Genomic DNA, 27,285 nt, shown 5'->3' with positions numbered 1-27,285 from the left:
ACTGATCACGACATTAAACGGGTTGCTTTATTGACTTTCAAAAAGATTAACTAATCCTTTGTTATGGTAATTTTCATCGACATTATTTGCACAATAAGTGCATAAGATGAGTCTTCCATCAAATGCTTTTCATTCTCACGCTTAAATTCATCAAACTCGCAAATTTTCTGAATTTTTATGCTATAAAACATAATGGGACTTTCACACTGCGAATAAGAAATGATATATACTATTCTTATTTAACTAGTTATACATAAAAAATAAATTTATATCACATTCTCAACAAGTAGTTACCATTGTAATTATTAAATTAATTGAACCGTACCAATTAATTTAATCACTAATAAGTTTTATACAGATCTTCATAAATATTGCGAGGTAGATAGAATACAAAGTTCAATTTAATATGTTTCGATTTCTGTGATTAACAACCTCGTTCATCGAGATTCGTTCGTACTCCGAGCTTTTCGAGCTGTCGCGCATAAAAAGTCGGTAGAATCGCGCTACTTTGCTATTCAAATATCGAGCGAACCACGAGATTTAATAAATCCGATCGGCCGAATTCATTTTGGATATCGAAGAGCCGCGATATCATACAATATAGATTCATAGTTTCGTGAGCTAGAAGATGAAATGCGACACTGAAATTCAAATCAGTTTCTTAGCGAGAGATACTCTTAATATCATGTATAAATTGAATTACGCTGGCAATTAATCCTTCAATTATAAATTTCAATAAATATCTTTTTAAAAATTTATTCATCAATCTTTAATTGTATAATACATAAATTGGCATAATATCAATAAAGAAAGCAGTTATGAATAAAATAAAACAATTTTTTAAAATAATAAAATAACTTTCTGTAATAAAGTTCTTAAATAGCGCACGATAAGTTTATTAAATATTAAATTTCTAAAATTTAGGCAGTATTTCCAAAAAAATTTATTATTTACACAAATCCTTTCAATGTCGTTTCAATTTATTTTAATTATTTAGTATATGCCGTATTATTTATTTTCTTAATTTTTTATCATAGACGTATTAACCCCGTACTTGCTAAAAAATTTGCAATTGAAGAATTAAAACAAAAATATTTTTTAGGTAACGTTAGAGAAAATTCACCACATAAACTCATTTGACCTTTGATGGCTTTCCTATTTGACACTTTCGGCGAAAATTGTCACTCAAAGTCCCTCAGAGAATTTGCGAGAGATGACTTCATAAATGGATTTCTTTTATAAACGTCTAACATTTAATAAATCATATTTTATCAATGTTATAAAATTTCGGGAAGAGGATGGAAATAATAGCTCGTATACAAGTAAATAAATATTTATCTTTATCGTCTCCCGTGAGTGTCCGTAAATTTGAAGAAAGAAAACAATCTCGATTTGTGAAATACGAGTGAAAATTCCAAGTAAAGAAAGTAAGAAGTGTCTCGACTGTGTCTGAGGTTCAGACAATGAACAAACTGTACCGACGACGAAATGAGAGCATCAATGGCGTCGAAACGCGAGCTACAGAAATTGAAAAAGTAAGTGCAATCATAAAAATCGACCGAATACAATATATACTATTTTCTTTCAGGATTGGTTCACAGATATTGTTCGTTGCAGAACTGATTTATTTACTTCGTCGCAATCTTGTCAAATAAAAAAAGGAACAATAAAAATATAACAATATTTTAGGACAATTTCTTTTCAGTTCACAAATTCCTTGACAGAGATCTTATGGATTTAAAATACATAATTTTTTTTTAAATTCTTTGATTCTTAGAAGAAAAAAAATATATATTGAATTTACAATCTTTTTTATCAAAAATATAATATTTGAATGTATATCTCTAAAATCTTAATTGTATTTCTATTTCAGATATTTCACTGAATATAATTATTATACATATATCACAAAGTACATTTTTTATATTTATTCTTGGAATTATTATTTAAACTGTCATTAGAATTTTCATTCAATCTTAAAGCGAAACTGAGGCTCTAAGATCGAAAATGTCATAATAAAATCCATTGAAGGGTTAAAAGAATTTGGGATACATTAAGCATACGTCATTAAGTTGCGAAGAAAAAAGTTATTGTCGTTGGAGCGCGAATTTTAAGTGCCGTCATTTATGTAGATGCAATTCGATTAGTCGCATCTACGCGCGAGACTCATTAATCTCGCGATCCCTTTATCAGGGAGATGTAGCTATTGATCTCGTTGCAATGTCGAGGCATGCCTCGAGCCTTCCCGTAAGCCGTTTACTTTCGGCGAAAGTTCGACATTTTATTAGCTGAATCGTATACGACAACCTGAGACCTGTTGCTTTAATATCGTCTTATTTTTTTAAGCAGGAAATAATTCAATCACCTTTATGTCCTCTCTAATCCATTTCTAGCGCTTCTTATACATAATAATAAAGAATATTATCCATTTGATCGTTTATCGTTACTATTTTTCATTTTGTTTCACTTTATATAAATCTACCTTAGTCTTTATTTTTCTTTATTTTGTATTTTAATGAATTTCAATGTAATATATTTGATTATTAATACCTGTTAATGCGCATTACGTCGCATTTTCTGTTTAATAAAGGAAATGTATGGACACACAACAAATACAGCTATAAGCTTGAATTTGCAATAATACATGGTAAAAAGTCATAATTTCCGGCTTTCTGTTCATGGAAAGCGGAAATAACTGTATTACTGTCGACCTTTTCTCCGGGATCCGTTCTTTCTCTCTCTTTCGGAAAAATTAACATGAAACATCACGATTAATTTGCGTCATTCTGCCGAAAGGATCGATTATCAGAACTCTGCGTATATTATTAAAGACAAATGTTATTATATATTTAAGAATCGAGGAATCCTAAAGTTAAAAATATAACACATTTATAATTCTAAGCCAAGGAATTTTTGTCTTGAATACTATTTTATAAATTATGATTGGTCAGTTATAATAAAAAATTCGTCGCTTTTTTATAAATTTTATAATAATAAATTCGCAAGAAATGTTATATTATATGAATATTTATCGATAGTATAACTGCGACTAGTCAAACTTTATTAACGTAATAAAAATGTCTTTTGTAGAAATTATGGGAGAAATAAATATTTTTCGTCACAATTGAGAGAGAGAGAGAGAGAGAGAGAGAGATATCGAAAATTTCAATCAATCGACATTTGTGACGAATTTAAAAAATCAAAATAAATATCCTTTTGTCACGACAAAGAAAAAATTACTAGATATATTCATTCTAGTTGATTAATAAACTTTAATATGCCGTAAAAGAATATATAGAATTGCATAAATATGTGTAAAAAATTATTAAATTTATAATGAAAATATATATATATATAAAATTATCTACTTTAATTATTATAATTCTACATGTAATTTTTTTAGAGTGTAAAATTATAACAATTATAAAACAAAAAGAAGCAAAGCGGCGATTATCAGATGTGGTTTTAATCATCTTGTGTTGGATTTCATAAATATAAAATTATCGTATAACTTTTGTACATTAAGTATATTTTTATATTTTAACATTCATGTGCTTCTGACTTGAATGCTTTAATGGACGACAAGCTTACAGAGCGCACGATCGTGCTCCAAATAAAGAAGAAAATTTATCTCAATGCAAAGCAAACTTCGTTTAGTTACACAGTAATTACATAGTAATGTTGTAGCTGTTCAAGAATGTTAATGAGCAGACAATTACGAGTGCAAACCTTCTTTACTATTATATTTCACTATTAAACTTATACTCAGTTTGAATTATTTTTAATTATTTCTGTAACTTTTTTTTTTTTGGACTGCTCCTACTCAATATGTTACTATATAATTTAACTAAAAAAATTGAGTTAAACAATTTCACTCAAGAAAATGTATTAAATTTGATTCAAATTTAGTTTATTATTTAAGTGCATACATTAATATGGATGTGGTTTATTTTGAAATAAACAAATCGATATATCTCCACAGAAGTGAATTGATTTACATTTTAACACATGGAAGTTAAAAATAACAAAATGTGATCCTTATTTCGAGGGATCCTTTCATGTCTAACAATGTTTAACGAGAAGACAATAATCTATTAATGAATTGGCCTGCACATATTACAGAACTCTAATAGTACCTTCTTCGTCTTTAGGTACTCCGATATAGTAATTGTTTCGATGACTCGCACTGTCATTGGCCTTAAAAGTGTCAGTAGTCATTGTAAAGCCGTATCACTTTCCACGCGGGACTGCTAATAAATTACATCCGCATCTCTCCCATTCTCTTCCATCGGTCCCGTTCTCGAACGCGTGTTAACCCATGCTCGTTTTGGTGCGAGCACATCGGTGCTGGCACGGTTCACTTCAACCCTGTTGATGCACTTTCGCGGATCAAGTCACTTAGGCTTCGCGCCTCAGCTTCTTGCAAAATCGAAAAATGCAACCCGAATGCAATTTTGGAATTAAGCTCCGAAATTGCGAATCACGATGGGCGACAGCCGTGCAGTAAACAACTTTTCTAGCATTTTCCAATGTATCGTTGGAAAATTTGTATTAAATTTAACACATGTCCTAAACAGTCCACATTTATGTATCAATTTGAGTGAACCCAAAATGAATATAGGCTAGGTTATACAAATATTATATAAAAGAATAAATACAAAAAATACTAACACAGTTTATAAACAAAACGTAAAAGTATTTTTTTCAGCAAAATTAACATTTATGATACGTTACTCATTTATTCACGTACTTGTGTAATTGTGTTATTTTGACACTAAGAAATGTTAAATACCAATTTAACACAAACTATTTAAATTAATCACAATATTAAATTAACAATATGTTAAAAATTTCAAAACAAAATTTTGACAAGGATTTGAGTAGATGGTTTCCAACACGAATACGAAATATTTCTTACTGTGTGTTTAGCAATAAAAGTGTAACCTTCATCAAAATGTGTCACAATTATCCGGCGAATACACTTATCTCCTCTTCTTTTATTTCTTTTTTCTCTCATTTATTTCTTTCAACGTGAGTAGTAATTAATTATTTCATTATACTTGTCATTAATGTAATTTCTCAATGAATTTATACTAGCTTATAAATATCTGTACGTATTATTGAATATCATAAATACATATTTAAGATAAGCAAGATGACATATGGCAGCACATATATTGTATTTGACTTTGCAAGTAACACATGTTATATGCAGGTCGTGCAAGAATAATGTTTATTTTTATACGTAGAATATTGTAATAGCGAACTTTCGTAAATATAAATAGATCAAGTACTCTTGCGCGCGTCGCAATATTCCATCACGGCTTTAATGTATCAACTTTATTATTCATGCCCTGAATTAATATATCGTTATCAACTTTCCACATAAACTCAACGGAGAGCTGTATCTTCGTATCCGGGGAACAGAAAATCGGTTTTTAGTTTTGCTCGTAAAATTCTACACTCGCGATAACCGCTTTAATTACACTAATTACAAATACCAGTCGACGCGTGAATTTCGCTTCGGCTAAATGAATGAACTGTAAAATAGATGCCTTGGTATAAAGCTTATTATCAGTATCACTAATCACAGATTTAAGCAATTGATATATAAGTAAATTATGAGTAATATATATTCACATAACTTATATATAGGGTAACTCCGGCAAATACGCCGCACCGGGATTTACGCCGCAGAGTCAGAAAAAATAGAAGAAGCGGGGGTAATTTTCCCGCAACTACTCTGTTACATGCCTTTAAGTTATATTAGTATTGTGTTATAATTTCAGCTTCTTACTATTAATATTAATGAAATTATTGTGAGTTGAATCGATTTGTCACTGTAATAAGTAACACCATCATAAATTATAATCTACATAGAATGATTACTATAGGGCGTGTAAAAGACTTAGTGGTTATTTCGTGATACATACGTGTAGTGGAATAGTACAGCATGTTGTGCAGCAAAATACAAGTGCTTTGCTTTCGTATTCTTTGTTCAGTTTGTTGTCTTGTATATCCCACTTGTTTGGGATATACGGCATTTTTAGCAAGCGGGATTTATGGCCAAAGCATACAAAGTGCGCAGATTGAATTCAGTGCACTAAATGCAATAAACACATTATATTAAATATGTACCTCATATCATAACACTTGTAATATATGTGTAGGAAGATTGTAATTATTATTTATTACTTCATATACATATTTATCATTCTTATTCCTTAATAAAACTTTCTAAACACATTTTATAAGTTATTATTATATATCATCATGTGTTTTATTTATTTGCATTATTTGTAAATTTTTCATGAGCCGTAAGTATTTCCCCTCTTCCTATGAGTAGCCGTATATCCCACCTCTATGGAATATACGGCAAAAATGCAAGGATTTAAAAAAGTTCATTTTTTAATACGAAATAAAAATATTTCGGATTTCTAACATTTTTTTTATAACAGTAGACAGTACAAAGTTTTTACTGATATATTATAGTTCGTTTACTATAAACATAGTAAATAATACTTAATAAATTAAGGTTTTGATAGATGCGGCGTATATACCGAAGTTACCCTATATGTCATCCACTCTACATTATTTATGAGTAATTCAAAGTTAGTAATTCAAAAGAGACTATAGATATAATTTAAAATTCAAAAGAAAAATCTTAAAAAATATAAACATTAATTAAAAAATATACGGGCAACTGAGAGCAGTAATATCGCAGTAATTGGTGCGTTTGATTTTTTTTTTGACAATAGTATATTTCACTTCTTACATGACAAATCGCAGAGTGCAGTAAGAAAAGTCTCTCAATTCCAAATTTAAAAGATTGACTCTCAAAAAGCTATAGGGCTAAGTGATCGCTAAAGGAAAATAACGAATTAGCGATAGGCAGTTGTGAGGAAGATAGTGAATCTTAAAAAAACTTACACACTGCACTCCTTGACTGCACACTTGAGAGCATTATAATAATGTATCAGAAACGATAAAATATCATTTGGTGCGGTTATGAAGCTGAAACATTCGATCAATTTGTCATGTAAGAAGTGAAATATAGTATTGTCAAAAAAAAAATCAAACGCACCAATTACTGCGATATTATTGCTCTTATGTGCTTGTATATTCTTTAATTAATATCTGTCTTAGTATCTCGAGAGCTCAATCTAGACTATTATTGTGGCTTAAAAAGTATAAAAATATATATAGATGGTATAATTAGACTCAGTTGAATAAATCTATGTATATGAAGATGCTTTTCCGAGTCAAACACTGGTAGTTCGTGTGTAAATGAATTTATTCGATAATTTCGTTACCAAACGTTTCGATCCTTCGGATCCTTATCAATGTATATAATACCACAACATATCATTGTTCTTCTTGAAACGATGATAATGTTGAGATTAGAAAATTCGAAGTTATCGTGTGAAAAACGGATGTGTTCCGTCTTTTCACACGATAACTTCGAATTTTCTAATCTCAACATTATCATCGTTCCGGGAAGAACAATGATATGTTGTGTTATTATATACATTGATAAGGATCCGAAGGATCCGAGGATCGAAACGTTTGATAACGAAATTATCGAATAAATTCATTTACATACGAACTACCAGTGATTGACTCATTGTCAGAAAGGCATCTTCATATACATGTATAGATTTAAAAAGTATATTCAAAATTTTTCAAATTTCGTAGTTTTGTTAACAATATTAAAAAATCAAAATCCTTGAAACTTCAAATTTACACATTTCAAAATTTCGTAATCTATATTAAAATTTTTTTTAATTTTTCAATCTTTTAGATAATGAAGAGTTATTTTAAAAATTTCGAAAACTTGTACGAAAAATTTAAATAAAAAAAATTTGATTTATAAGATTATATTTTTTATTATTTTTAATTTTCTTAACTTTTAAAATTCTGACATTTAAAAACTTAAAATTCTCTCGATATTGTTTACAATTTATTAGAAAAAGGAATCAATTATCAAATTAATCATAAGATATTAAAAAGAAGATAAAAGAAGTTACTTTCTATCGAAAATTCAGTTTTGATTTTCTATTACTATTCGTAACGAATGAACCCGGATAACATGCACCAGCACGTCATTGACAAGCAAGCTTACCGAAGTAGCAATTTGTTCGGGGATCAGCATTGTCGCGAGGTAGAGAACACGGACTGTCGATATCGTGTACGTCAGTTAATCCGACCGGTGGGGTTCCGGCAAATAAATAGCGGCCCTGAAGGGGACTGACATTTTTGTAACCCGCCTGTGGAAATATCCGAACGGATCGCAGATCGCACGCGTCCGATCTTACACATTTATCGGTGTCCCCGATAGTCTACGAGCAGGCATCGAGCCGATCCTTTGTTTGTCGTGAAAGAGCGGCACTTTATTCGTAAGACTCTATCCGCAATCAACGCGCAAATGGTCGCTCTTCTTTCCTTTCTGGTGGACGTTGTAATCGCTGTGAGCTTCTAACGATAAAGAAACCGATGACAAGCCCATTCCGATCTCTGATAATTAAACAAAAAAGTGAATAAAACAAGACAATATCCCTGAAAAATTAATCCGCTAAAATTAAGCTTACCTAGCTTTTTATCAATATTCTTAAAGAATAAATTATACAGCATTTAGGATATTTTTCCATCATTTTTAATATACACAATTACATAATATTTCATTTTATTCGATTAATATATTTTTTACGCTCGAATAACCTGCATCTGCTTGCGTTGACTTAATTTTAGTAAATGATACTTCATACTTATTATTTTAAAATCTATAAAGATTTTATTTTAATTTTTTTATCCTTATAAAAACATAAATTAAATTAAAATTTATAAATGTCGTTGTATCATTATGAACTTTCCGCGTAAACTCAGCGGAGAACTGTATCTCTAGGAAATAGGAAATTCATTTTCAGTTTTTCTCATCAAATTCCACACTCTTGCAATAATCGCTCAAAAATTTAATTACGTGATTAATTTAATATCATGTTCTTATTTCAAAAGTAACACAACTAATAAAATTTTTTATTCATTATGAATCAAATAAAGATTAGTCTATCAATCATAAAAAATTAATTAACTTACCTTCATAGTCCATCTGTCAATTGTGTCGTTCTTAAGGTTTTCAAAGAGATCGTAATACTTTCTACAAGAATGTATACATATTTTAAGTTGTGTTATTTTTATAAATCAAAAGAAAAGTCTTCTACAGAGAACATTTAGAGTTAAGACAGTTTTGGTAATAGAAGTTCGAAGAAGAAATATTCTATTTTAAATTAATTTATTTTTAGCTGTTTAAGATAGATAAATATAAACTCTTGATATTATTTTGAATTATGCCACTTTTGATAAATATAATCCTGAATTTGTTATAATTTAAAAAACATATAACATACAGTACAGGCAATAGGAGTCAACGCTAGTTATCAATTAGCGCAATTCTTCTTAATATTAAAAATATAAACCTTGACTTTGAACGTTTCCACTCATGGTTTGAGTCTTCATCAGTAATCTTTCCCCCTAGCACAATGGTTGGAGTATTGCATAACAAAATAATATCTCCAACGTTTTTCCTCTCAAAATTGAACCGTTAACTATTGTGAGGTAAGTCACAACTCACGAAGTTAGAAAGCTGAGGGACAATGAGAACTCAAGCTCACACAGTCGACGCTTCTACACTGAACAATAAATCTCTCTTATGTAACATTTTATAACTCGTTAGTATGTTCAAAATTATCGTCAAATTTTAACATACTAACGAGTTACAAAATATTACATAAGAGAGATTTATTATTCAGTGTAGAAGCGTCAACTGTGTGAGCTTGAGTTCTCATTGCCACTCAGCTTTCTAATTTTGTGAGTATGTTACTTACCTCACAATAGTTAACGGTTAAATTTTGAGAGGAAAAACGTAGATATTATTTTGTTATGCAATATTCGAGGGAGTAGCCACTTAATGTAATCATGGGATAGAGTCCTTGAAATCGTTATAAAATTCATATGAAATTTCTATGTATAATCCGATAATTACATATGCAATCATAAGAAATCATTGTATAATATTAAATAAAATCGTATATTTTATCGAATGACTTCATATATAGTGAAAAAAATTATTTGTAATCAGACAAAATCATATAAAATCAAATGAAATCATGTAATCAGTGGGACAATATTTCAACTAGTGGTTACCCTCTCGGCAATACTTCAACCGTTACGCTAAGGAGAAAGATTGTTGATAAAGACTCAAACCATGAGTGGAAACGTTCAAAACCAAGGTTTATATTTTTAATATTAAGAAGAATTGCGCTAATTGATAACCAGCGTTGACTCCTATTGCCTGTACTGTATGTTATATGTTTTTTCTAAATTGTTTTAATTTAAGGAGTCTATAAAAACTTATTAATTTTTTGTTAATTTGTAATTTCTCATTGTTATAATTTCATAAAATATTAAAATCATCATAATTAAAAAAAAATGGTTTTTTAATAATTATGAAACTAAAATTATAAAAAGAACATTTGATCATGTATCTAAAAATATACTCTTCTAATCGCAAACAATATTATTTCATTAGTCGATAATTTTCTATTAAATTCAAAAACAATTTTTTCTCTTTTCCGAAAAGCCTTAATATTTTAGCAGTGTTGAAGGGAACGACATTATTTCTCTTAAACTTTCAATTTATTTTAAGAGAATGACGAGATTATGGATATAAAAGTCTTGTTATTTCTTCAGATTATCTTCAGAAATACTTCAGATCGGCATAAAGACTTCGCACACACGTGTTATCGATCGTGACTGAAGGTCTTAATCCCAAGGACTCCATCGAGGGTCGTCATGCTGGCTTCGGAGGGCAATTTCACATCTTGGGCCAATAACTGGACGACGCTACTGCACCAGGTGTCCTGCAACGACACTCTTTCGGGTTGTGCCGAAGAGTGCGACATCGTTTCCGCCGGATTCGATCATCTTTGCACAGCGCTCGAGAGAGGAACATTCACCGCTTCTTCGATGACGCTTTTTTGTACACCTTGCGATTATGCGAGTTGTAACGTCAATGTGTCCTTACTCCTGAATGGTCTCGAGAGTATTGAGGGCGTCTTTCTATCTAGGATACCGACCAGGAATTGTAATGTCACATCCATCGAGGAGGAAGTAAGTTTTCTTAGAAAGTAAAGACATCAAAGTATCAAAATTTCCAGGTTGAGAATTTAAAATTCGCATAGCTCAACTTACGAGAGTTTGAAAATATAAGAAAGGACACTCGAGGATAAATTAGCTTACCGAAGATAAGTATCTTACGATTTCAAAACTCAAAGAATTAAATAAATAAGAGAAAATATTCAATAAAAAGATAGAATATAATAATCTCAAAAATCGAATTTCTTTAATTAAAATTTTTCATATAAGAGAGTTCTCAAAATTCTTTTTTTAATTAACTCTTAAAGATCCAAACATCATAAAGAATTGAAAAACATTTTTAATAAGTTGTAAAATTTTGAAATTTATAAAAATTTGAAGTTTCGAGAATTCTGATTTAAAATACATTAAAAACAAGAAAAATTGTTAAATATAATATTTGATTGCAAACTATAGTATAAAACTATACGCCGAGTAGTATAAAAAATCTACAAAATTAAAAAAATTTTAAATATACTTTTTATTTAAGATTTCTTTTTCGCATTTCAAATTATATCTATTCACTTGAACGTTTTTCCCTCGAAGCGATAAAGTTATTCGATTTCCGTCCAAGAGTGACATGTAAAGATCTTCATTTCGAAGACGAAGGACGATATTTCAAATCCGAGACGACACTTAAAAATTGTCGTTTTTCGTTTTGACATCTTGGAAATTTCAGTCATCCATCTCAGACGTAACGATAAATAATCCCGGTGTTTTAGATTTTGGAATGCTCGCCCGCCGGGAGAATTGCCGAGGACCTTGCCGTGTCTTGCTCGCACCGATCCAGGATCGACAGTACGGGAGCAAAGACACGTCGATTTGATTGGAGTTTCTTATTCGTGGCGGTGTTCATAGTTGCCGGAGGACTGGGAAATATATTGGTTTGTCTCGCAGTGGGCCTGGATAGAAAACTCCACAATGTCACAAACTACTTTCTACTATCACTAGCCGTGGCTGATCTTCTTGTCAGCCTCTTCGTCATGCCTCTGGGTGCCATACCTGGCTTTCTGGGTGAGTTATGAAAAGACCTTATGAATTCGCCTCTCTTTTATTTTTCAATTTTTATCTCCCTTTGATGAGTCCTTTTAATTTTCAGCCGTAGAACCTTTGCGCACAAAAAAGATGCTTTCTAGTAAAATATTTACTATTAATTGAGAGCAAGGGATACATAAAAGACTTTTTATAAACATAATCTTAGAGATTTTGTGAGCATGCAAATAACAAAGTGCAAAAGTTATTTTATCAAAAATTATGAATAATTTTTTGATAAACATTATTTTTTAATTTGTCGAAAATCAAAAATATTTTTTTTATTCCAGTGGGATTTCTTCGTAAATAGTAACTTCATCGATTAAATTTCTAACATAAATTAAAAAAATTCTTTTTGGAAATAACAGAAAAACTAAATTTTTCGAAAAATTGTAAGTTTTATTAATTTAAAAGATAGAAAAAAGAATTTTTTAAACTTCCGTGAAATTCAATATGTAATTTTTTTTTAAATGCGTATTAAAAAGATGTCTTTTACTTACAACTTTTAATAAAATTATTTTTTATAACTTTTTATGAGTCATTTTCTCACAAAATCTCTAAAGATTTATGAAAAGTTTTCTTACGTATCTTTAATCCTCAATTAGCAGTAAATATTTTACTGGAGGTGTCTTCTTCCGTGCGTAGAACTTTTATAATCCCTTAACCTTCAGACCGCCGGCATGGCGCATTTAGGCGCATAAAATTAAAATCATATATTTTTGATCAGATTTGTCATTCATAGCATATTTTGGCGTGCTGAATGCGATTCTGTCATCTAATTAAACTTACATCTTCGATTTTTGCATATGAATAATCACAGATTAGTCCAGTGCGAGTCGAAAAGTTCAAGATTTTCTATTGACGATTTGCGGGAAAAAAATTAAAAACTCAATTTTCTCAGAACAAAAATTTTTTCGTATACTTCACAAAATTCTGAACAAAAAAGGCACTTACAAGTTTTCCGCAAAAATGCACCGTTTTCGAGCAAAAAATTTCCGAAAATTGATGCATACGCTTATACCACCGCCCGCCGGCATGACGCCTTTAGGCGCGCACCTGTGATGGGTATATATCTACCACTAGTTGGGAGACACTTGTATGGAAATTTTCGATCAAGTATCACTTTTCTAGAAGAAAAAATGCCGGCGGTCAGAAGGTTAATAAAATAAGACGTGTGTATATCAAGGAGCAAGTAAATATCATATAAAAAATATTTTCAAATATCTTTTCGAGTATTTTAAGATGCTAGAAAAATATAGAACGGCACGGGATGAGAAAAGACAAGAATATTTAAAGTAGAAAAGGGTATCTGCTGCTTTTCCGCTGAGTGTCGAGAATAATGGGTGCACAGTGGAACAGTGGATATTAGCGGCGCGTCGTAGCGGAATTTTAGAAGGACCTGCGTAGCGACGCGCGCGATCAGATTACGCTCGTAACACAATCCGAAGCTTAAGACACCGTGGTACAGTGTGGAACAATGTGGAAACGAGAGACGATGCGCGCGAAAGGTCTGTTTATACGGTCTTTCTCTCTCCTCCTCTCTCTATTTTGATCTCGTGTCCTCTACCGTAAAGTTCCCTAACAATCGCGTAAATTGTCCGGTGATTAATATTAATTGAATTCAAAACTGCATCACCGCCTACAAAATTTAATTATTAATTTTTAAGTGGTATTACAGATTGGAGTTGAATTGTTAACTTGCGTACGTATTTGTGTGTGTGCGCGCGCTCTCTCTCTCTCTAAACTTTTAGAGCAAATGTCATTTTGAAGAATAAAATTCTCATTCTTAAAAATTGAAAATTGAGTCAGTCTTTTTCAAGACGGAATAATTTTTAGAATAAACAGACAAAAAATAGGAAAAATTGTTTCCACATTTTACATTAAATATTTATTAACTCAAATTATTCTATATACTTTCACAAAGCTTAGAATATAATATTGAACTCTCAGAACTTGTATCTCAATGAGAACCAATGTTTGTACGTTAATCAAAGTGTTATTTGACCACTAGCATAGTATTACTTGTTTTTACAGACTCTGTGATTGTTTCACCCACTCTTTCTTACATAATCAATAGTTGTAGAATAGTGTATGTAACTTGCTCACAATTTCTAATCCTGATTAAATATTTGTTCGCTATAGTGTATAGGTTTTGTATTCCCTTATTTTTTTCTATTTTGCATAAAAACTAAATTAAAATTTAATTAACATTTTTTTGTTCAAATATAAAAAGCATCAACACCTAATAGATAAATATATTTAGCAAACAATTAGTTCGTTTTTTACAAAAAAAAAACATTTATTAAAATGTTTGAGCAGCATACTGTCATTCAGTATTTCATCAGTCAAGAATAAACTATCGGTTTCAAAATGATCTTTAACAGGTTAGTTTATAATAAAATACAAATGACATCTTTTGTCCTGCGAACAATCGGTTGGCTCGCCCTCCTCGCCTCTGGTATTGTCGAGGAACGACTTCATCCGCGAGTTTTCGCGTCACGTGCTTGTGCTCCATTCTTCACGCGAAACGCGCCGACGACACGCGAGGCATTAGCGGATTCATCGTCGCAGCTCGTTTATCTCGCGAACGAGACAGCTTTTGCTCCGCGACCTGAAAGGAGTAATTTCCAGCGTATCTATATAGCTCCTGAGAATTTAAAATCCTGGACCGTAACGACACGAGCTATTCGATTCTATCAAGTCATTAATATGAAACTCTATTGAAGTATCTAGATACCAACTTCCTTCAACTTCTTAGATTGTCGAGTCTAATGCCGTTGCAATGAAAGTGCTCGTATTTTGCAGTTCCAATATCTCGATATTGCACAGTACGCAAGATTCGCGATATTTCCTCGGGTTGTATCCGCGCGCATAAGAAAAAAATATCATAAGTCTCTCACATCCCTTGGGTGGGAGACGTCACACACACACACACACACACACACACACACAATTCTCATATTATTAAAATTAAAGAGATCAAACTTTCAAACTTTTGCACTTTCGAATTTCGTAACACAGATTTGGATCTGAAATTTTTCCTCTTTTGAAACTTTAAACCAATGAATAAAATTTTTAAGTTTGTAATATCCAAAGTATATTTTTGATCATACAAGAATATTTTGTTAAGTTTAGTGATTCTTTAATAGTTAAAAAACGTTAAATACAAAATAATCATACAGCAATTATTGAAAATACATCCTAAAATCGAAAGTAAATGTATAAAATGTTGTAAATGCCACTTTTTAAATTTTTCAAGAGAAAAAAACTTATTTTTTTTAATCACCACTTTAAAAATTCTATTAAAAAATTACCGTAATGACTAAAGACATGAGTATTAGTACTTGCAAACCCTTTTAATTAAGTGATTCTAATTTTTTAAAAAATCATGTTAAAGTTGTTAAAAGTTCAAAACGTTGTAAGTCCAAGTAAAATTGCCAATTGAACTTCCAACATTTTGAGTTGAACTATCTATTTTTCTCCGTTTGTATCAGCACTTTCTAAATATTAGTATGTGATAGAAACACTGCATTTATAACCCAATCACACAATAAAACGCATTTTCACAATTTTAGCATTTACAACGACGTTTTACCGTGGAACTCTTCAATTCTAACTCTATCCTATCAATAGATATTTCTTTACTTTGCCCAACATATTTTACAACCATATCGTAAAAAATATTTGGTCTGTTTTGTACGCTGAAATGTCTCGGGTATATATATATGTATAGAAAATAAAACGGTAGCGTTAAAAAGTAGCAAACAAAGAAAATTAGAGATATAACATTTAATAATTCTCGGCATCCTTGATCCTATTACGAGGTGCCGTGATGGCGCTAATTAATTCGCGTTTCGACTGAAATTGCTGCGAGCAACGAAGCACGCCGTATGGCGATTAAGTACTTTCGAGTGTCCAATCTACCTTGGCTCGATGACAGCCTACAATTATCTTCGATGACGCTTATCCATCATAAATCGTTCCGAAATTCATCTCCAATATATATATCTTCAGACTTTATATAAATAATACATATAATTATCAAGATTTTATCAACAGTTAATCTAGTTTATTTATAAGTGAACAAACGTAAGATAATAAATGCCAGAAAAATGTCAAGGGCATTACTTGTTGTTAGCATTTAAAATTATAAAACAATAAATATTAAATGCTTTTCAAAATTATTCTACAATAATTATTTATCTCGATTTTATTATTATTATTATTATTATTATTGTGTTCTTATTTTGATGTTTAATTAACCATTGCGATGAAACAGTGTCGTCAATATCTCAGGTAGACCAAACGTGATTTTCATCATCGAAAGCGTGAAACTCGGAGCTTTTTTGAGCACGCTCGTTATATTCGTTAAGTTGCGGTTCATTTGCAACGTTTATTTTCATATTTTCACGAATATATGCCGCGAAAACGGCAGGAAGTGCATTACCAGCACGTATGTGGTGGCGATGCAACCCGACGCGTATGCACCTTGTTACGGCAATGCGCATCGGCGCGTAACGGGGCCTTTGTGGCTGAAAATTGGCAAACTCGCCGCCTCGGAGCTATGCGAATATTTCGTATTCAACGGCATTCGCGCCTTCACGCGCGAACTATCGGCTACTCTCTTTCGCATTCCAATTCTTTCTTGCGTATTTCCGGGGAAGCCTACAAAGTTTTTGTCGCTAACTTCTCCAATTGATAAAAGAATGAGAACAAATTCTCTATGCACGGAATTAATGACAATAACAATTGTGAAGCATCTCTTCATGAATTATCTCAATAGAATTATTAATATATACAATATCGAGACACAAAGGTTTTAATGATTGGACTTAATCTTTAGACGAATCTATCGTGCATTCCAACTTTCTCCTCAATTTTTATTTTCTTTCAACTTTTATTTCAATTTTATTCATGTTTTATTTTTTGTTCTAAAGTTTGTGCTTTTAGTTATCTCTCTCTCTCAAATTTTAGTAGTACTTTAAGATTTAATTGTTTTGATATTTTGGTTTCAAAATCAGCTAAATCCTTTCCGTAGCTGTAAAAGTAACCAAGTGTATTGTAGTTTAATAAACAGAAATTTTATTTCTCATGTCACATATATAAAATTTTTCTTAATTTTTCAAAAAGAAAATCGTATCGATAACTTAAATGAAAAAATTCCAAGATTTTTTGCTCTCACGAAAAAAACATTTCAAATGGAAATACTTTTGCAAATAGGTTACTCAAATGTAATTCACGATATGTACTTATAATTTTAATTTAATCGCTATTCAAACTGTCTTTGATCAAATATTAAACATATATTATATCGAAAATCTGCACCATCCTGCGTCACCCGTATCACCTTGAATATCAACATTAGAATTTTAGAATATTCTATGAAATCAGATTTTCTTATTTTATTTATTCTTATTTTTACTTTTATTTTTCACGGTTTTTTCTTTGCGTATTTAGATCTTTATTGCAATGTGTCTGCTCATCACGCCGTACTTTAATCTGTTACTAATGAAATTCCTCGCAACGTAGTCTCTGAGGAAATCTTAATATAATGCGACTATGCAAATTTTTGGGGTTACTATGCGTCCTCAGAAATTCTGCGCTTCTCGCCTTAATTCTCACTATGAGTGCAGCGCACTACACTAAGAGACGACGGATTAAGTTGATCATTTTAATTGGATTAGGATCCATGCCGGTGAATTAAAAGAAGAAACCATGCTTTAAAATATTCGCGATTCTTGTTCAACTCTTTAAATGTTACTCATTCTAAGCTATACTTATAATATCAGAATTTACGTAATGACAAATTTGATACGATAAAAATGAGAAATATCGTAAAACAGAATGATAAAATTACTGTTTAAACTAGGGATGCACCGGATATCCGGAAAGTATCCGGTACCCGGTATTATCTATTTTTTTACTATCCAACCAATCGGATAGCCGATCGGATGTCATTAGTATCCAGGAATATATCCGGTTGAAATTTGATATCATTGAATTGTTAATTTTTTTCTTATATAAATGTTTTAAAAATAAGTATCTATATTTATGATGCTATAATATCTTATACATCGTTGCAAAATTACAATTTTTTTCTCTATAGACGATTTTTTTTTAAGGACACTTTCTCGGAATCCGGTCGGATATCCAGAAAATGTCGGATATCCGACTCGAAAAAATTGCCTTTTCGGATATCCGATGTTACATTCTGTCCGGATCTCCGATATTCGGTATCCGGTAATTTTACGATCCGGTGCATCTAGTTTGAACAATCCATCATCATATCGTCTAATCGTACAACGTTTGTGTAATCCCTGGAATAACACCAAGTAACTGCATACGAGATGTTGCATTCCGTTGCATTTGGAAAATTTCAGGTTTGACTTTTATTAAGTAAACATTATTCGAAAATCAAATATTAGTATCAAGTGATATGATTCATTTCGCGAAAAGTTCAAACCATATAAAATGTTCATAAATTTTTTAAATGCGTGGAGAAGTATAAAATTATGTTTAGGTAAATTTACTTAATCAAGACATAAAGAAATATCAAAATACATGTATTTACATACATATATATGTATATATTTATTTATTTATTTATTTATTTATTCGCCCCATCTTTTAATTAGAAAATAAATAAATAAATGATTAATGATAATATCAATAAATAACCAATAAATCTCATTGAGTCGTAGACCGCTCGAGAAGATGATAAATTCGCGTAAGGAGTAAGAGCAAGCGTCCAGATCCGACTTCCGAAATTGTGAACATTTATCAAACCATAAACAGCTATGAATACAGCCCTAAAATGTTCCAGACGTACCAACGGACTCTTCAAGTTTCCACAAATCTTTGAAGCGATAAAAATACATCGGCAGCTCGGAGAATTTACGTGTGGAAAGTGACGGTTTGTGTAACGCATTTCCGACATTTGACGTCGTTTGATGTGCCCATTCATCGCATCGTACGTTCCCGTGCATTTTTTCATGCGTTCTATGGTTAAGTTTCTATGTATGCAATTCGAGGCTTATCCCTAGCCTATTTTCTCGTTATCATTTCTATGAAAAAAATACATCTAGAAAAATACCGAACAAAAGTCGAAGATCCCGAAACAATTTAGCATTTAAATCTCCATCTTAATCCTTTCTTGTCATATTTTAATAAAAAAGTAGCCTAAAAAAATTTACATAAAATTTACTATTAATTCTTTTTTCTGCGATTTTTCATAGATGGAGAATTATTGTACAAAAAGAAAATTTATGCAAACTAAATTGCTGAATTATAAGTCTTCCACAAAAGTAGAACATTACAGAATAGAAATAAACTTTAATCAATTATTATTCCAATTATTATAATAACTTTAAATATTATTTTAATTATAAATTATTCGATATTTTGTCCGATGTTTTAATACATATTTCAAATATGACTGAAATTTGAATACAGTTTAAATTTCTCTCTACTTTTTAATCAATGTTTTCTGACTAAAAGTTGAAAAAGGAAGCTGTTATATCACATTCGTTGCTTTATGTAGATTATATATACATGTGAGAGTTTATGATATTTTTCCTTAAATATAAACTTTAAGAATATAAAAAAAGTAATATGATATGTTATTTTTCACGTAATATCAAACGTATATACTTTGAGAGAATTTAAATTTAACGAGAGAGCTTAATTACTACCATATAAATTATTACAACTATAATAAAATTGCTATCTTTTTCATAATCTTCCTTGTCCAAATATACGAGCGTATGAGAATTTCGAAATAAGCTCTTCAATTTTGAAGCTTGAATAATAGACAGCCTAAGATAGTTTATATCAGATAACACGACACCTTTTCGTCCCGACACCTGACATCCTAGCTTCTCGTCTTTTCGAATTTTCAGGGTATTGGCCGTTCGGCGTGGTGTGGTGCAACGTATACGTGACGTGCGACGTGTTGGCGTGCTCGGCGAGTATAATGCACATGTGCTTCATCTCCCTGGGCCGTTACCTGGGTATTCGTAATCCGCTCAGGACACGTCACACATCCACGAAACGAATGGTGGGCTTCAAGATCGCCGCTGTCTGGCTATTGGCCATGCTAGTCTCCAGCTCCATCACGATGTTGGGTAAATTATCTCTTTCCTCTTTACCCCTTGCACCCTCTCCCCTCCGTATCAGCAGCGGCTATCTACGGAGACCACCCCCGTAGTAGAAAGCCCCCAATATGGATCAGCACGTTTCTCATAAAACGAGTAAGTGCGAGTGCGATGAAAACGCGTAGAATTGGCAAACAATTCCCGAGATGAAATGTATTCGAGAAACGGAAGCTGTGACTGCCGTTTCATGTTTGCTCACATTCATAGAATATACAATTCTCTTTATTCTGGGTAATTCTATTCCAAGATAAATCGTCCGTTGTGTTTATCTTTTGTGTTAACGTTTATGACAAAAGGACTGTATTAAGGATTTTCATTATAAAAGTGATAAATAATGGAATTTTATTAGATCTCTCTGATTTTTCTTTGTAAAGTCACATCGCGCGCGCGCGCGTTCATTCTAAAATTTTCAAGTAAATTAAATCTCATATTCTCGGCAAAAACTCTTCGAAAGAACATATTATTTTATGAGGAACTGCATATATCGTACCTCTTACGGAAAATTTAAATCCTAAACCGATTATGCATATTAGTGAACGAATTTTCTGACCTAATAGATATTTTCCTGCCACTTAAGTATAAATTATAATTTAATAACTTCAGTAATTGCAGTAGTTGCTTTACCTTTCCTCTCTTTTTTCATTTGATATTACACTTATTTCTATATATATATATATGATAATGTTTGCTATTTTCAAACAGTAAATAATGTACCAAAAGAATCTCCCTATTTATAAAATTAAATAAATATACGTTATTGTAATACAAGTAAAATATATGAGTCTCTGCGATCGTTAATGCGTAAATTATATATGTGCATAACTGTATATTCATAAAGCGATAAAATATAATTCGCAAACAATTAAAATGTATTTACCAAACGAAGTTAATTGCAAACATTTCGATTCTGGATTTAAGTTCTCTTCAGTGTGGAAACTAGATTATATTACATTTTCGCAAATTGTGACAAAGTAAAGGTGAAAAGATACGAGCGATACCTCGACGGATCGATAGAGGACTTCGCGTTTTTATGAACTGATAATTTTCACTGTATTCTCGCGAGATGAAGAGCGAAAAAGCGTGACGATGCCGCGATGCTTTATCGGCATGATACACATTTATCAAGACTCCGATGGCCGTCCTAATCGATAATAGAGACTAACCTCTTTCTTCTTTTTCACCTCTTGTAATGCAAATAGCCCAATAGAAATTCTAATTAGTTGAATTATATCAAATTTCTCGGAATATTCCTAATTCCACATTTGCTCGCTTGTTAGAGAGGCTCGATTGCGCGAGTTAGCGATGAGGTTGAATTATTCTTGAAAATAATTTCTTTTTGATGTACGTATAGAGGAAAGAAGATGGCTATGAAATAGATGGGAGGTTGCGTGTGGAATATCACGATATCTTACACAGTTTACGCTGCATTCTGAGAGCAACCGTCAAAATTATTTCTTCACAGTTTGCCTATAAACGTTATAACATAGCCACTGGTTGTTAATGTTTACTGTGTTGTCATAAATACTGCATTTCAGTTTTACAGGTAGTAGACAGTTTTTAAAATGCGCCTACTCTCTATTTACGTAATTTTTAGACGTAATATTAATTTTGTAACTCAGTCTGGCTTGAAGACTTTGAACGTAGCTTTTAAATGATATAATTGAAGTAAATTTGGTAACGAAATGTATCTGACGGTTAAAGTTATATTGTATACTAGTTAATATATTCCATATTCTTCCTCCTATTCTATAACTGCAATCTTTTTTCCCTCTTAAATTTTTTGTAACAGTACAATTGGTATCATTCTATGACTAACAAAATTGTATCAGAAGTGATCATATGTCACATAAATATTTACTGTGATTCCAAGTTATTTTAATAAAAGAAAATAGTATTCCATAAAATCTCCCCCTTCCTCTATCCTTGTCATTTTAAAACAACCTTCCGAAAATCTAATCATAATTTCCAAACACTTGAAATAAAATCTGTTCCAATTTACGTTGAAATATTCCGTAAAATGTGAAACAACGATTACAAGGTGACGATTCGAGGGGAGAGATCCCGAGAAGCTTGACGGGTAATCGAGAGCTTCAATCGACAGCTAATTAGAGACGAGAATAATCAAGGCGTGACGAGATCTCAACGATTGTTGTTCCAGGCGTAATTAATCCCTCGAACATCATGCCACGCCCGGGAGTGTGCGTCATTAATAATCGAGCGTTCTTCGTATTCGGCTCCCTGATCGCCTTCTACATTCCTATGATCGTCATGGTGGCAACCTATGTTCTGACAGTACAACTATTGCGCAAGAAAGCCCGATTCGCGGCTGAAAATCTGGAGGGCGATCAATTTCGTCGGCTAGGTGGCAGATACGCGTCCGCAAAAACGACATCATCGACAGCGTCATCGTCCAGTTCTGCAACCGCAACCACCACCGTGCGACCATCAGCCTTGGCAAGACAGATTCGCACTTCCGACTGCAGTGCAGAAAACGAAAGGTGAGAATTCCATTATTTTTAAAATTACTTTTCTCCAAAATAAAATCTCGTGTGAAAGATTTAACCTTCGTTATTTTTTTTTTATTTTTTCCCGAAGAAATCATCCCTTTTCTGCTAGACGATTAAGTTTGGAAATACCTTCTATATTACAATTAAAATATATGAGCCAAAAAATGCAAAAGACAAAAATAAAAAACAAAAAAGATATTGGAATCTTTGGATTCCTTGGTGTTAATGAATTGAGAATTTAAGTTATGTAAAAGCAGTTAACTCAAGATTAATATCAATAAATAAAATCGAGGAAGAAAGCTGGGTTAAATTGCAAAAAAAGTTAAATCCCCCTTTTTCTCTCTTTTCTCTAACTAAACTAACTTCTTATTTATTATTTTTTTATGAAACCTTTTCTTAATTTTTCAAAAAAAGATCTTATTAATAACTTAAATAAGAAAAATTGTACAAGCTTTTTCGCTTTTTCCAAAAACATTTTTAATGGAAATAACTACTTTTGCAAATGGCTTCACATTATTTATATCAGATGTTTTATATAATTAAATTATAATGTAAAATTTACATAATAATTGTGAATTACATATAATTAGCATGTAGGTACACTCACAGATATTATCTATAATTAATTACAATTAACGTAAAAATAAAATTACACAGAAATAAATGTTAAAACAGAGAATAAATGTTAAAAAGTTAATTAAACGCAATTATACTTCATATTTTTATTATTTCTAGAAAGAAATTAAAGTTAAATTTTGTATGATTAATATAATTACATAATATATGTATGTTTATTAAATAAATAAATTTTAAAATAATTATTAAAATAAATATTTGCAGCTGTATAACACTACTTTATTTATGTTAATCATTCATCAAACTGCGTTTCTATAACGCAATTTTATGCAAAGCAAATCGCACATGTAACATCCCTGATATCAATGCGAAGCGACGATCCACGAGTCTATGCATCTTAAATCAAGCGTCGCAACGCAATGGCTAGTCCGAGACCGTGAATTAATACGTTCCCAACTTTCTTCATTAACGTGTCAATTTTTAATCGTGAACTTTCAACAATCTGCACAACTAACAACATTGCCATGTTATTGCCTATTGCAAAATAAATAGCAGAATAAAAGAAATGAGTAGTTTTGTTTTCTGTAAAATACGTTATATTAGATCACTGATTGTGAGAAAAATGTTTGGATTAAACCAACAAGAAGACCCAACAAGAATGATAAAATTTTGATAAAACCAAATAGAATTTCTGGTTGGTCTCATCAAAATGCCATTCTTGTTAGGCCTTTTTGTTGGTTTAATTAGTTATCATAATCAAAATTTTTGCTGGGTCTCAACAAAATGCTATTCTTGTTGAGCCTTTTCATTGATTTAATCGAAATATTTTTCAGTGATGTAATACGAAATATTTTACGGAAATAAAAGCTACATTGTTTATTTTATATCTTTAATTTTGCAACAGCAATAACATGGCAGTATTGGTTTCGTGCGCAGATTATTGAGAGTTTACGATTAAAAATTGACGTGTTGATGAAAAAAATTGAGGACGCATTATCAATAACTAAACAATCTGTTTGATCTTATCAAAACGCCATTTTTGTTGGATCTTTATAGTTGATTTTCAGAATTAAGTTTAATCAAAACAATATTCTTAGTAACGGAAATAAAACTATTTTATTATAAAAGAATTTGTTTTAAATAAAATAATAATAGATAATAACATAGAGAAACTATTCACTCACAATATTTTTTTTATTGATATTAATTAATAACAATCTTTATATTGTCATGTAAAAAATTTAATCCTAAATAAAGATTAATTGTAAATAAAGTAATATATAATAAAGGAACGTTTAATCTATGGAAACAAAAGTTTCTAGGGGATTTAGAAAGTTTCGTTTAATTATTGAAGCAGCGACAAATGTGGAGGTGTGAGAAAGGTTCTGCCGCATTTGAAGTTAGCAGAAGTGAATGGCGCCGGAAGTCCCGCCGCAGGACCTCGGCTCAAGTCGAAAGTGGATCAGACGACCCAAACGCCGGAGAACATCGCACGTGAAACACGGAATTTCACCCTCAGGGCCCTGAAGCTGCAATTGAACGTTACGCCGACCACGCTAAATCTCAGGTAGCCATTTCTCCAAGGAATCTGGACATTAAAAATTCCACATCCTTGAAAATCGACATTCTTCAAGGTTTCTAGCGGGCCGAACGAAAAAGAGATCCTTGGCAGCGAATGCGGTCGCGACTGAGCAGAAGGCCAGCAAAGTCCTGGGACTGGTGTTTTTCACGTTCGTACTGTGTTGGGCACCGTTCTTCCTACTTAACATTTTCTTCGCCGCGTGTCCCAAATGTCCCGTGCCAAGACACGTAGTGGATACGTTCCTCTGGCTGGGCTATGTGTCCTCGACAATCAATCCGATCATCTACACTATTTTCAACAAGACTTTCCGAGCCGCGTTTATTCGCTTATTGAAATGCAAGTGTTCGAGGTAACACGATTATGCTTCCTCTTCATATAATCCGAATAGTAACTAGTATTTTAATGCATGTCAAAACATTCCGTCACAATTGGTCATTGACGTCACAACGTCGATTACGTGACATATATTTAACATTAATTTTAACACGTCAAAAAAACTTTACATCAATCACGACAATATATAAACGTTAAATTTATCGTGTACTTTATACAGTATACATGTAAGCGATTTTCGCGTCAAAAGAGGGAATATTCATTTTTTACTATTCTATTTTATGTCCTTTCTAAATTTTACAAAATATTCATAAAATATTTATTTAATATTTCATAATATATCAGGAAAGAAACGTAATAAGTAATTAATAAGTACATATTTTATAGATATCTATTATATTTTAAATATAAATCTAAAATAAAATTTCTTCAAATTTGTAAATTTCTTTTTAAAAAATTTAATCCAAAAAGTGTATTTTGAAAATTTATTGGAGAAAAATTAATATTTTAAAACATAATCCAATGATTTTAAACTTATACGCAATCTTAAATAAGGCTCTGATTATATTGTCTGAAACTACAGTCATGTGAAACACAATTTCATATCTTCTGTCATGCATGCTGCTCAATAGTACATTGTAAATAGTACAATTCACTATGGGAATCGCTACTGCGCATTAGAAGGTTTACGCAGCGAACTGAACTGCTTGTAGGATGCCAGGCAGCATGCATGTCAGAAGATATGAAGACACGAAATTACATGTTACAGAACATGAAATTGCAAGGCAAAAAGCATTATATGATTCTAACTTTAGAAAGTAAAAGGAATATCGATAAAATATTTTATTTGCATCATTTGAGAGTTAAAATAATGTTTATTTGACTATAATGACGTCTTTAATCTGTGTGACTTAAAACCATCAAAAATACATCATTTTTAAGTTAACTTTGAAAATATGTGACGAATAAAATTCGACGTGACACATTGTCATGACGATTGTTTACTACTTGGAAAATTTTTCTATATTCTTAACACGCAATATTAATTTAATTCGATTTAATATTATTTAATTATATCAATTAACTATATTTTCCGATAATACAACTTTCAGAAATGCTGCTTAAATCTTTGATTTTCTCTAATCAGATTTTTTGAACTACAAATAAGCTCCAATTGACCAGAAAATTTAATAAAGGTCTAATTTATATACCTAACAGAAACTGTCAGATATATAAATTCCTTTCATAAAACAAAGGAAGAAAGTATATTTAATAAAAATATTATAACTCTATTAGGTCTACGAGGCCTTCGAGATATCGCTCGGTTACTGGAAGCGGAAAGGGAGCGGTGGGCCTGTGCACATCGGGTGCTCTTCCATTGGCCATCAGTCTTCAAGGTACACCATTATTAACACCAACAGCAAATCCTACATCGACGCCGGCGTCGGGAAGCTCGTTTGTCACAATGATGCACCGAACGCCAAGCTCTCTATATCAAGACACCTTCTTCATTCACGAACGCGATCAAGACGATCATTAAATCTTCATAGATAATCCATGAGATCAACGCTGCACAACATGATTTTTGTCCTCTCTATAGAGACAGACAATCTTAATTGAAAAATTAATGTACATAGAATGTAAATAAAGTTTGTTTTAGCTTAAGTAACTATGATACCCTCTGCTTGTTACTTGGAAACTATGCGCGAAATTTCGGTTCGAGATTCTAATTCTGCTTCCTTAAGTCGACTGCAGTCACCTAATTAATTAAGTTTTCTGACTAATTAACATCAACCAAGAAGTTACAAGGAAGCTTTAAGTTTGTTGTGCAGTGTTATCGATCAAAAAGATAATTCGCAAATAATTTTCTTTTTGCGAATTCTTAAAGTTGCTTAATATCTATCTATTGTAG

General features: G+C 31.5%; 1 protein-coding gene across 2 annotated transcripts; it reads left to right on the top strand.

The window, feature by feature from the left end:
• Positions 1-1,339: 1,339 nt before the first annotated feature.
• 5-HT2A (5-hydroxytryptamine receptor 2A) lies at positions 1,340-27,077 on the top strand. 2 transcript variants are annotated; one of them, XM_018504740.1, is made up of 8 exons: positions 1,340-1,535; positions 10,830-11,166; positions 11,913-12,204; positions 20,121-20,345; positions 22,534-22,873; positions 24,813-25,025; positions 25,093-25,389; positions 26,670-27,077. In XM_018504740.1, the coding sequence occupies exons 1-8, from the start codon at positions 1,489-1,491 to the stop codon at positions 26,911-26,913; spliced, it is 1,995 nt and encodes a 664-aa protein (XP_018360242.1). In that variant the 5' UTR covers positions 1,340-1,488; the 3' UTR covers positions 26,914-27,077. The 2 variants fall into 2 exon arrangements, with proteins under 2 accessions (XP_018360242.1, XP_018360253.1); XM_018504751.1 differs by having other exon boundaries at positions 10,747-11,166.
• Positions 27,078-27,285: the final 208 nt, after the last annotated feature.

The sequence above is a fragment of the Trachymyrmex cornetzi genome, unplaced genomic scaffold (genome assembly GCF_001594075.2).
Source record: "Trachymyrmex cornetzi isolate Tcor2-1 unplaced genomic scaffold, Tcor1.1 scaffold105, whole genome shotgun sequence".
NCBI classification, from domain to species: domain Eukaryota; kingdom Metazoa; phylum Arthropoda; class Insecta; order Hymenoptera; family Formicidae; genus Trachymyrmex; species Trachymyrmex cornetzi.
Note: the sequence above shows the minus strand (reverse complement) of the source record. Positions and strands in the feature narration are given on the sequence as shown.